Source organism: Calliphora vicina, chromosome 5 (assembly GCF_958450345.1).
Source record: "Calliphora vicina chromosome 5, idCalVici1.1, whole genome shotgun sequence".
NCBI classification, from domain to species: Eukaryota; Metazoa; Arthropoda; class Insecta; order Diptera; family Calliphoridae; genus Calliphora; species Calliphora vicina.
In genome coordinates this window covers 22,464,723-22,478,125 of record NC_088784.1, presented here as the reverse complement: position 1 = coordinate 22,478,125, position 13,403 = coordinate 22,464,723, and the positions used below count along the sequence as shown (strand labels likewise).

Genomic DNA, 13,403 nt, shown 5'->3' with positions numbered 1-13,403 from the left:
ACTATTGTGAATGAAAATTTCATGGGAATTGTGAATGAAAAGTTCGAGGGAATTGGATATTTCATGGGAACATAAATTTCACAAGTTATTGCCGATAGGGATGATAATTTCACATGAAATATGTTCCATTTTTCGTTCATCAACTTTGTTCATGTGTCACAATAGCAATTTTCCCTTCATGGAAACATAAATTTCACATGTTATTGGCGATAGGGGTGATTATAATCTCTAAAGGGAAAGTAACTGACACAAACTAGCCTCTTGTGGCTGGTTTCTGGGTGGTAGAGACCGCTTATAAAAACACAGGAGCGGATTCAGCTCAACCATTTGGGGGGAGAAATAAATTAAAATTTCATTTTTCTTTTTTTATAGACTAAGACTAAAGTCTTAGGCGCGTATCCAGGTCAACCATTTGGGGGGTGGGGATTGGTAAATTAAAATTTGTTCTACATATTTCTTTTTTTTACTTTTTTATATGAAAACTTTTCGGTTTTGAGGGGGGGAGGAAATTTATATTTCACTCCCTCTGGATTCGCGCCTGACTTTATATTAAGGAGACCTGTATCTTTAACAGGGCGCTGTCATACTCTTTGACAGGTCGCATATCTAAACATACATTTTCTAGTATTAGTAAGATTTAAAAGTTTTAGCCGGAATTTATTTAAGTACGAGAATAATTTCCTGCAAAACATGCAAGTACGTGAATTATATTGTAAATTCTTTGATAAATAATCTATTTAAATCAGTTTTTGTTGTACTTCTATTTTCAAAAGTCACTGGACTATTATGTTTTCAACAATTGTCACTAAAAATAGAGTGCTCTGCAAGGTTTTACTTATAAAATCATGTTTAAGCATGCTCTAATCAGGGAAAACTAAAATTTATTAAATTATAATCCAACTATTCATTTCTGGTATAAGACAAGGACAGCTTTCTACCACCATTGCTGATTATGGTTTTATGTTTTTAGTCCTCTCAGACTCTTCTAACACACTATAGTGAAGTGAAATGCGAACATTTATCGGCTGATTATATATGTACAAGAGTTGAATCGCGAGAATGACACAAACTCGTTCACGAAATAAATGTTTCTATAACTAAGAAAATATTCATCAATCCTACAGTATCAGAACCTTGAAACCTTCTATCCTTAAAGAAGATTATGTTGAAAATATCATGAAGATGTATTACAATTAGGGTTCCTACGCGGGAAAAATTTCCCGGGAATTCCCGGGAATATTTTTTTGTTAATTTCCGGGAAATGTTTGTCGGGAATTTTCGGGAATTTTTTCATAAGTTTTCTTCTAAAAGTTACTATATTAAGATACGTTTTGATGACTAAATTTGTTGCTAATTGAATTATTCTATTATATCCATAGATTTCTTCGGTTCTAACAACAGATAGTCAGTTGGTAAAGAAGTATTACTATTGAAATAACCGAATTTTTTTAACTCAACTCAAGCCACAGCAGAAAAATTTAGTTATTAAGAATTAATCAAATTTAAAGTACATATATTCTCTTAAACGAATTATTAAGATGCCTAACATTACATCTTTTAGGGATATTCAATGATCATTATTCATATTTAGAGAAAATAACAATAATAGTGCTTCTAATTTATTTATCTACAATCAGATTTGAAAAATTTCCCTAACTACGCATGTTTTGTAGATTTAACATGGTCGAAATTCTTAAGTTTTTTAATTAAACAATGAATTTATTGATTTCATACTGATTAAAACTACGACTGTGACAATACCGATCAAATGCCACTATTAAATCAGAAACCCTTATAAATGCTGGACCAACAACCAAATACAGTAATTTTATACTTCTTTTAAAACCCTGGTAAAATTATAAGTCAATTTATTCGAAAAAATTTTTCTGGTTTTTGGTATAATTTAGTGTTAAAAAATTCCCGGGAATTCCCGGGAATGAAACGATATTTTAATTTCCTCCCGGAAACAAAAAAGTCCGGGAAATTAGGAACCCTAATTACAATCCATAAAGTAGCAGATGTATAGCTTGTCCTATTATAACCACTTGCCGACCATCCTCAATCCAAGAAATGTAAGCAGCATGTAAATATTTGTGCTGTACATCAACTATTGTTACAAGACAATCGTGGTTGTCGTTCGCTCTATGTTGAATTGCAAGAAGACCCTGCAAAATCGTTTGTACCAGACCACTTTGCTTCACTGTATTTATAACACAATCGTGGTTGTCGTTCGCTCTATGTTGAACTGCAAGAAGACCCTGCAAAATCGTTTGTACCAGACCACTTTGCTTCACTGTATTTATAACACAATCGTGGTTGTCGTTCGCTCTATGTTGAATTGCAAGAAGACCGTGCAAAATCGTTTGTACCAGACCACTTTGCTTCACTGTATTTATAACACAATCGTGGTTGTCGTTCGCTCTATGTTGAATTGCAAGAAAGACAGTGCAAAATCGTTTGTACCAGACCACTTTGCTTCACTGTATTTATAACACAATCGTGGTTGTCGTTCGCTCTATGTTGAATTGCAAGAAGACCCTGCAAAATCGTTTGTACCAGACCACTTTGCTTCACTGTATTTATAACACAATCGTGGTTGTCGTTCGCTCTATGTTGAATTGCAAGAAGACCCTGCAAAATCGTTTGTACCAGACCACTTTGCTTCACTGTATTTATAACACAATCGTGGTTGTCGTTCGCTCTATGTTGAATTGCAAGAAGACCCTCCAAAATCGTTTGTACCAGGCCACTTTGTTTCACTGTATTTATAACACAATCGTGGTTGTCGTTCGATCTATGATGAATTGCAAGAAGACCGTGCAAAATCGTTTGTACCAGACCACTTTGCTTCACTGTATTTATAACACAATCGTGGTTGTCGTTCGATCTATGATGAATTGCAAAAAGACCATCGTTGATGATCTATGAAAACAGTTGTTGCAAGATCGTCAAGCAACTGATCGTGGAATTGTGGCTTGTTTAGACATTAAGTTCGACTCTCATTACTTTTCAGTGATCAATACTCACCACTTGGCTTCACTGGATGTTCGAACACAATCTTTGACGTTCGTTCTATGATGATTTGCAAGAAGACCCTGCAAAATCGTTTGTACCAGACCACTTTGCTTCCCTGTATTTATAACACAATCGTGGTTGTCGTTCGATCTATGATGAATTGCAAGAAGACCCAACAAGATCGTTGTTATTCCAGAAATCGTTGATGATCTATGAAAACAGTTGTTGCAAGATCGTCAAGCAACTGATCGTGGAATTGTGGCTTGTTTAGACATTAAGTTCGTGTCTAATTTCTCTTCAGTGATCAATACTCTACCACTTTGCTTCAATGGATTTTCGAACACAATCTTTGACGTTCGTTCTATGATGAATTGCAAGAAGACCATGCAAAATCGTTTGTACCAGACCACTTTGCTTCACTGTATTTATAACACAATCGTGGTTGTCGTTCGATCTATGATGAATTGCAAGAAGACCCAACAAGATCGTTTGTTATTCCAGAAATCGTTGATGATCTATGAAAACAGTTCTTGCAATATCGTCAAGCTACTGATAGTGGAACTGTGGCTTGTTTAGACATTAAGTTCGTCTCTTATTTCTTTTCAGTGATCAATACTCTACCACTTTGCTTCACTGGATTCGTTCACACGTTCGTTCTATGATGAATTGCAAGAAGACCCTCCAAAATCGTTTGTACCAGACAACTTTGCTTCACTGTATTTATAACACAATCGTGGTTGTCATTCGATCTATAATGAATTGCAAGAATACCCTCCAAATTCGTTTGTTATTCCAGAAATCGTTAATGCTCTGTAAAAACAGTGGTTGCAAGATCGTCAAGTAACTGATCGTGGAATTGTGGCTTATCTAGACATTAAGTTTCATACACCTGAATTTGATATTGAAAGAATATTTGTCTGTCATTGGATGTTAGTGATGAATCATTATCATCGTTCGCTCTATTGGAAACTTCAAGAAGATCGATCAAAATCGGTTGCTATTACAGTAAACTTTGATGCTGTGTGATATCAGTTGCTGCAAGATTGTCATGTGACTGATCGTGTAATTTGTGACATTCCTAGACATTTTGTTTAATTCGCTTATATTAAATATTGCAAGTATATTCTACCGTCATAGAATATTGATCACGGAGATCAATAGCGATCTTCTTTCGAAAAAGATTGTTATACCAGAAAACTTTGATGCCGCGTGGAAGCAGTTGTTGTAATATAAACATGTGAATGATCGTGAATTTTCTGACATTAAGTTTAAGTCGCTTATATTAACTATTATCCGAGATTAATTGCGGTCTTATGGCTTATGACGAATCACAAAATTGTTGTTTAAAATCATTTGTAATTCCGGAAAAACGTTGATGCCTTAGGAAGTTGTATCATGCCTGGATATTATGTTTTATTCACATATATTGATCATTGCGAAAGAGATTAATAGCGTTTAAAATTGTTTGGTTCTCCAGAAAACTTTGATGCTGTGCAAATACATTTGTTGCAAGATAGTCCTGAGACTGATTGTGAAATTGTGACACGTTAAATTCGCATATATTTACTATTGCAAGAATAGTTTGACGTCATTGGATTTCCGAGATTAAAAGTGATCATTGTTCGCTTCATTAAGAAAATCATACAAAATCGGTGTTTATTCCACAACTCGTTGATGCCGTGTGAAAACAGTTGTTTTAAAATCGTCATGCGACTCTTTGTGAAATTGTGGAATGCCTGGACATTAAGTTTACTTCAATATATATTCAATTTTGCCAGAATATTCGTCCGTCATTAGATATCCAAGACCAATCGCGGTTATAGCTTGGGATTGTTGTTGATGAATTATAAAATCAAAGAATCTATGCAGAAATTGTTATTGTACGATCGTGAGGTTACTGATATTTAGTGAAATTGTGAAATATCTCTACATTAAGTTCCATGGGCGTATATTTAATAATACAGGAAGATTCGTCCGTTTTGTATAACCGAGATCATCCACCGTCATTTTTTGCTGCATTAAGAATTTGAAGAAGATCGCACAAAATCGGTTGTAGAGCCAAGAAATGTTGTTGCAGAGTAGCAATTGTTGTAACTGTTGATCGTCATGCGATTGATGGTGAAATTAAAATATGCCTGGATATTCAGCCTTATCATGTAAGACGTAGGCGTTTTACGACGACAGTTTCGTACTAGATTAATGAAACAGGTTGAATAACTTCTTTAATCTAGTACGAAACTTTCGTTGTCGTAATACGACTACGCCTTACATGACAAGGCTGATTAAGTTTCATTCGCAACCTGTTGCTTTAATCGATTACGAAACTGTCGGTGACGTAAAACGCTAATGCCTTACACGATAAGGCTGAATATTGCAAGAATCCATAATTGGATATCTGAGATCATCGTGGTCATCGTTCGCTCCATTAAGTATTTCTAGAAGATCGTACGAGAGGAGAAGACAATAAAATTGTCTTAAGTATTTTCACGCTCTGAATTCAAATTCAATTTCGCCTAATACCAAGTTTTCCAAAGTATTTTTGTTTATAGCGATTAAATCGTTATTCAGATTTGACTACTGCAGATTTACGAAATTGTTTTGCAACGAGTGCCGAACACTGTGAGAGAGAACCTTCATTATGATCATCGATTATATGCGGAAAATGAGGAACATAATTCCTATAAATTCCAAAAATGTTTAGAGCTGAAAAATATCCCAAAGTTTCATCAGTGTCGAAGACAAATTCCCCGCAGTAATCATGATCGTGTAGACAATGTTGCTGACACCAGCCCTAGCATCGTGATAGTCCGAAGTAGTGAAACCAGAATCTGACAAAGATCTTCCAATATTTGTTATTGCACCAGTTATGATAAGATTGCTGAGAGAGGACAACTTTACAAAACATTTATTCTACAGGAAAGCGGAAGAATGGGAAGCATTCCAGACCCTTAATCGAAACTTTCTTTATTAAGTAATAGATATAGCAATGAATACAATGAAATAATTGAAAATCCTTTAGATAAATACCGCAAAAAGGATGTTCTTCGATAGCAACTTATGCGAAACTAAGGGGGCACAATAAGAACGTTTACGCCTAGATTTAACAAGAATGGAGACAAATTTTTAAAGTATGTTCCGCAAAGATTTTTTAAAACAACAACATAAACTTAGGCGATGAATTATGATATCAAGCTAAGCATACTTTAAGGCATTTTTCTTAAACCTTTTTCCCATTAGCGGTATATTTAGATATTTAATATATTTTGTTAATAGTCTAATCACAAAGTATACAGAGGCGTCAAATTTGACAGTTCAAAAACACTAAAATCAGCTTTTTTTGAAATTGTTTCGATAGAAAGAGAAAACAAATTTGCGGTTTAATACAGACAGTGCGTTAAAACAAACAACTATATAAATAAGCACAAAACCAAACCAGTTGAAATTGTTTCGAGCGAAAGAGACAAATATATTTTTTTTGTCGTGTCGCCTCTGTATACTTTGTGGTCTAATGTTAGTGTTTGATTGAGCTGTGAAGCCTTAACTGTATTTTGTTTGTAATACGTTAATTGAAAGACCTTTGAAACATTTTGGATGAACCCTAGACATTTGGATAACAAACCAATAATAATTTTTCTTAAAAAGCAGATTATTAAAAGTTATTCGGAAGATAAGTTCCAGTTCCTCTGACGCCCAATATCACAGTGTATAGTTATGTTTTAACATAGAGTTTTCATACAAAAATAATATTGAACAGAGAGTATAACTATAATTTAAGGTATAACCAGACATCGTGATAATGGGAGTAAGTCGAACAAATTTTGTATGAAAGCTACTCAGTTTTAATAATATTCTTGAATAGTTTCTTTACAACTATAGATTGTAACGTTGGCCAAACAAAATTTATCAAAAGTACTTTCAAGGTCCTTCGACTAAGCATGCCCAATCAAGCACTCTCTTACTGGTGTTACAAAAAATAATAGTGTGCTTTGCATGCAACCATTTTCTTTAACTATATTCTAATCAAAACTAATTCAACATGCAGTTTTTAGCATTTAAGAAAGAGAAAAATGTTTTTAATTTTAGCATTTTAGAAAAAGAAACAAAGGAAGTTTTCGATTTTAGTTAATAAAGTTGTTAATAAAAGTTATAAGAAATAAGAATATTTTCAATTGTTTTCTAAAAATCATTAATTATCTAACCATAAACATTCAATTCCGTGGTATAGCTTTGTAAACCAGCACGATTGCGAGCTAAACAAGTATAATTGCCCGCATGATGATCATCTACCGAATCTATAGTCAAGACACTAGTACGTTTATTAACCATCATGGTGGATATACCCAAGCTATTGTTGCCAACAACCACATCTTGCTCATTTAAAAGCCATGAGATATTCAAGGGTAAATCACCAAATGAGGCTGAACAGTAAAGAGTTAAATATTGGCCCGTTTGAGCAGGACCCTCTTCAAAGGTAAAAGGTCTAATGCGGGGTAAAACTAAGATAAGGGGATTAGAAATAAAACAAATAAAATAATAACAAATGATATAATAATAAAAATTAAAAAAAAATATCATAAATTTAATACAACAAAATACCTATAACTTTCAATTGTGTGGTAAAACTGGCCTTGCCGGCCTTATTTGAACCCTGACAGGTGTAATTGCCCGCATTTTTGGCATTAACACTTTCTATGGTTAAAACACTACTACGTCTACCCAATTTCGAGATTAATATATCTGGATTATCTTCATTTACCAAAGGCTGATTATTAAGAGTCCACAAAATATTTAAGGGCAAATCACCCTCGGTTATGGTGCATTGATAGGTAATATATTGATCTAAATGAACAGCCTCAGCACTACCCGATGAAAAGGGTGAGATTTTGGGTGGCACTTTTAGGGTTAGTAAAATATATAAAAGGGATTAGGGAATTAAAAAAAACCAAGAATTTTATTTAAAAAAAAAACTTATAATTAAATCTAATAACTATTAATAAATATTATTTCTTAACCATTAACTACCAATTCCGCTGAATATTCCGTAGTCTGGGCCACATTTCTAGCAATGCAAGTGTAATTGCCTGCATTATGGCCATTCACCGAGTCTATGGTCAAAACACTGACCTTTTTGCCTATTTTCGAAGTGGTGGCACCCAAATAATCATTCAAAGCATAGCCATTAAACAGCCAATTAATATCTACCGGTAAATCACCCTTGGAAATGGTACATTGTACTGTCACCGAATCACCAAAATTGGCCGGTTCATCACCAAAATCAAAAGGTGTTATTTTGGGGGGAACTTTTTGTTTTTTTTAAGGATTAAACAAAAATTTAAACACCAATTAATTAAAAATCATAATAAATATTTCAATATTAAATAAAATACAAAGAAAAATTTAAATTTCAAATTTCTTTAAACACCATTGACATGTAATTCCGCTGTATGATTGGCCTTGCCCGCTCTATTCTCCGCCCTGCAGGTGTATTCGCCTACATGACCGGCATGCACGGCATCTATGGTTAAAACACTGGCCCTTTTGCCACTCTTCAATATGGTTATGCCGGTGCCAAAGGGCTGCATGGTTACATTATTGTGCAGCCATGTTATATTGACTGGCATATCACCCGATGAGATTAAACAATTTACCGAAACAGAATCTTCAAAATTTGTGGGCTCATCGCCAAAATCGAAGGGTACAACTTTGGGGGGTACTAAGGGAAATAAAGCAAGCTTAAAATACTTTAATATTCTCATAAAGTTTTAGGAAAAGCTCAGTTTCTTTAGCTAATTAAAAATGTTTATTAAAACATCTTAAATTTAAACCATTTTTAATACCTATCTTTATTTTAAATGCAAATATTTGCTGAAATTTGCTTTAATAAATTCTTATTTTAATTAAGTGATAAATTAAAATTTTAATATTCATATCGAAATTTATGTTTAAAGTTTCCCATCCCTTAGTGTCGTTTCACACACGTCAAGTTTACTTGAGCAAGACTTGAGTTTATACAAGAGAGAGGAAGATCTTTGCAATATCATCTTCTCTCTCTTCTATAAACTCAAGTTTACTTGAGCCAGTCTTGAGTTTATAGAAGATTTCCTCTTCGTCTTGTTCAAATAACTCAAGTTTATTTGAACAAGACTTGAGTTTATAGAAGAGAGAGGAAGATGAGGAATTCTTTGCAATCTCCTCTTCTCTATTTTCTATAAACTCAAGTTTACTTGAGCCACTCTTGAGTTTATAGAAGAGAGGAGATTGCAAAGATTTCCTCTTCTTTTTCCCCTCTCTTCTATAAACTCAGGACTTGCTCAAGTAAATTTGAGTTTATAGAAAATAGAGAAGAGGAGATTGCAAAGAATTCCTCATCATCCTCTCTCTTCTATAAACTCAAGTCTTGTTCAAATAAACTTGAGTTTATAGAAGAGAGACGAGAGGAGATTGCAAAGATTTCCTCTTCTCCTTCCTCTATCTGTTATAAACTCAAGACTTGCTCAAGTAAAGAGGAGATTGTAAATATTTTCTCAACTTCCTCTCTCTTCTATAAACTCAAGACTTGCTCAAGTAAACTTGAGTTTAAAGAAGAGAGAGGAGAGGAGATTGCAAAGATTTCTTCTTTTTATTCCACTCTCTTCTATAAACTCAAGAAAACTTGACGTGAGTGAACCAGCACTTACTATTTATGACCTTGAAGCGATGACTTATATTTGGTAATTCAAATATTCTAAACTTGTGATAATGACTTTATCAAATACTCCATGTTTTGATACCTTTAAAATCTAGTTACTCAGAAAACATTCTGGCTTAACATCATCTTGAGAATGATTTGAACTCAAACCCTTTCTCCAATGGCAATAGCTTTGATAAACATTTGAGAATAATATTGTTGCGAAATTGCATTAACAATTTGGATCTAAAGGTCCATCAGTAGAAACATCTACTTATAAACTACATTGATAATACGCTGTTATTAACATTGTTTATAAGTATTACACTATTAGCTGTGAAACAAATTTAAAAGCTGTAGGTGTAAATGGAACATTCTAGTTTTCTCCACTAGATAATTCTCGAAACTACTAGAAGCTGTCGCTTTTATATAAATACAGGCAGTTTATTGTGAATCTTGATTCTAAAACCGCAAATAAAAGTTTAATGATTTGAACACAAATACTTTGTGCAATGTCAAATGCTTTCATAAACATTTGAGAATAATATTGTTACGAAATTGCATTATCAATTTGAATCTAAAGGTCTGTAATGGCTGCCTGCAATACTCATCGTGTTTATCAACATTTCAATCAACGCTCTTATTAATATTATTTATAAGTATTAACTGTTAGGTGGAAACAGAATATTCCAGTTTTCTCCATTAGATAGTTCTCGAAACTACTAGAAGCTGTTGCTGTTATATAAATACTGGTAGTTTATTGTGAATCTTGTTTGAGTCAACATCAAGTCGGTAAATAATTTAAGTGTGTTCTAAAACCTCAGAGTGACTATTTTAACGGTTGTTGTTTAGATTTTAATAAATACAATTTTTCACCAACAAATTTTTTTATTGATTTTTTTAAATTATTCTTTGGTGAAGAGTATATAAGATTCGGCTTATCCGATTATATCTTACTGACTTGTTTTTCTTTAGAAACTTCAACTCATGTAATTAATTGTATTATTTATTTAATTTACCTTAATATTTCTTTTAATCTAAAGCAGTGATCGTCACTCATAGCTATCAGAGGAGAATATGTTCGGTTATTTACATATAAACAACACGAATGTTAGCAATCAGTAGCTGTTTTTTTAACAACAGAAAAAGAAAGTTAATAACATATTATTATAAGCCATATCTCTATTACTATTTATGCCGACCACTGATCTTAAGCAACGTTCAGACTGTTTACAAAGGTTTCATAATAAAACTATTTTACTTAAATTCTTCCTTGAATTTTTTGCTTAAATTCTTTTTAATTAATTAAGTTTTAATTTAGAAAATGTTACAGTTTAAAGTCCTAAATATAGGCTTTGTTTGCTTTCATTTACTCCAAAATTTAAACAGTGTGAACGTTCCTTAATAGTTATTTTAAGAATTTAAGGACTAAAATATTTGTTTGTTATTAAAAGCATTTTTAAATTCACTATATTTGCAATAAGCTCAATACATTTTTCTAGCAAAATTAAAAGCAAAAGCAATAATAAACCAATTTAGCTAGAAAAATAATAAAATAAATAAAAGAGAAATATTCAATTTGAAATCTAATAAAGACTAATAACTCAACAAATTTGTGAGGCTCATCATTATTATAAACATTTCCATCAGTAGAAACTTCTTCTTATAAACAATGTTGTTAAAACGCTGTTATTAACATTGTTTATAAGTATGACAACATTAATTGTGAAGCAGCTTTAAAAGCTCTAGGTAATCATTGTGGAAATGGAACAATCGAGTTTTTTACATTAGACAATTCTCGAAACTGCTAGAAAATGGCGCTGACAACCGTACAGTTTATTGTGAATCTTGATAGAGTAAATTTTATTTCTTAATAAGGTGAGTTTAAGAAACAAAAAGGTCACGAAGAATGTTTGGTCATAGTAGACCAGAAAATCTTAGTTGTCTAACTGAATACTTCCATGTTTGGAATATTCACCCTTATCGAGAATCAATATTTCACTTTGTTCATGTGAAAAAATTTCCCATGTTGGAAAATTTTTAGATGTAAATTTTGTAAACAATAAACAGCTGTTAACAAGGCGAATTTATATACATGGTGGTGTCGGTGGCGAATTCAGGCAAATACGAGCGAATTCATTAATTTTTTATATATAGAGTTTGATATTCGAAACAATGAGAGAGTTGTTTCAAATGTCAAATTTAAATAATGAATTCGCTCGTATTTTCTTGAATTCGCCACCGACACCACCTTGCTGTTGCGAACAAAATCAACTATTGTGAATGAAAAGTTCAGGGGAATGTCACGATAGCAATTTTTCCTTGGAGGGAAATGGATATTTCATGGGAACATAAATTTCACATGTTTTTCATGATAGGGGTGATTATTACTTAGTTTCTATTCTTTAAAACATCAAATTGAGCCTAATTAGCCATTTACCGGATTTTCAAATGAATTTAAACAAAATTTAATGAAAAAAAAATAAAAAAGCTTTTTCAAAATAATCATGCATATTTGTAACAGTGTTATTAACAATAAACTACGTTTTTGTATTAAAGGGAATAGAGAGGACCTAAAAACTTAAAGAAATTCCAAAAAAAAAAACTAAAATTTAAAACTCTTCTTTAATTAATTTTATGTATAAAGCATTCACCATTCACTACCAATTGTGCGGTATACATGGAACCAGCCCATAAATTGCGAGCTTTACAGGTATAATTTCCCACATGTCGGGCATTAACGCCGTCAATCATTAAAACACTCAAACGTTTGCCCATTTTGGACACTGAGATGCCCGAATAGGAATTAATGGGACTATCATTGAAAAGCCATTCAATGTCTAAAGGTAAATCACCGGATGAAACTAAACAATTCACCGAAACCGAATCTTCAAAATTGGCGGGTTCAAGGCCAAAATCAAAATGGGCTATTTTGGGAGCAACTAAAAATAGTAAAAAATAATAAAAAAAATTTAAATAAGTTTATTTTTATTTATTTCAAATACCATTAACTATTAACTCGTTGGTAAAATTTACCGAGGCGGCATGATTTTTAGCTTTACAGGAATAGAGGCCAGCATGGCGGGCATGTACATTATCTATGGTTAAAATGCTGGTACGTTTACCACCCTTAACCACGGTTATGCCCGAATAGGAGCTAATGCCATAATCATTAAACAGCCACTCAATATCGATGGGCTGATCACCCGATGATATTAGACAGGTAATGGATACAGAATCTTCAACATTGGCGGGCTCTTCGCCAAAATCAAAGGGTACAATTTTGGGAGGAACTTGAAATGGTTGGAAATTAACAACAAAAAAAAACTTAATAACTAATAAGAATTAATAATAAATATAATTATTTATGAAAAGAAACACTACCATTAACAACTAATTCAGCAGTATAATTAATAGCGGCAGCATGATTTTTAGCCTTGCAGGTATAAAAGCCTTTATGATGGGCCTTTACACTGTCTATGGTTAAAATACTAGTACGTTTGCCACCCTTTATAACCGTTATACCCGAATACGAGCTAATGCCATAATCGTTAAACAGCCATTCTATATCTATGGGCTGATCGCCCAGAGAAATAATGCAAGTAACTGAAACAGTTTCCTCAAAATTGGCGGGCTCTTCACCAAAATCGAAGGGAGTGATTTTAGGAGGAACTTTTTTTTGTTTAAAAAAAGAAATAATAAGAAACAAAAATAAAATTTA

The 13,403-nt window shown here is 32.9% G+C and overlaps 2 protein-coding genes across 2 annotated transcripts in view; both read right to left on the bottom strand.

Moving 5' to 3' along the window:
- The window catches only part of Dscam1 (Down syndrome cell adhesion molecule 1), a 103,711-nt gene that overhangs the window by 56,177 nt on the left and 34,131 nt on the right, over positions 1-13,403 (bottom strand). The gene's annotated exons all lie outside the window — the stretch shown is intronic.
- The window catches only part of LOC135959691 (hemicentin-2-like), a 40,249-nt gene that overhangs the window by 607 nt on the left and 26,239 nt on the right, over positions 1-13,403 (bottom strand). Inside the window, exons 28-34 of the mRNA XM_065510698.1 lie at positions 13,067-13,354; positions 12,688-12,975; positions 12,337-12,624; positions 8,438-8,728; positions 8,028-8,315; positions 7,612-7,908; positions 7,215-7,511 (exon numbers count right to left, since the gene is read on the bottom strand). Coding sequence (XP_065366770.1) covers positions 7,215-7,511; positions 7,612-7,908; positions 8,028-8,315; positions 8,438-8,728; positions 12,337-12,624; positions 12,688-12,975; positions 13,067-13,354 — 2,037 coding nt within the window. The remainder of the gene's footprint in view (positions 1-7,214; positions 7,512-7,611; positions 7,909-8,027; positions 8,316-8,437; positions 8,729-12,336; positions 12,625-12,687; positions 12,976-13,066; positions 13,355-13,403) is intronic.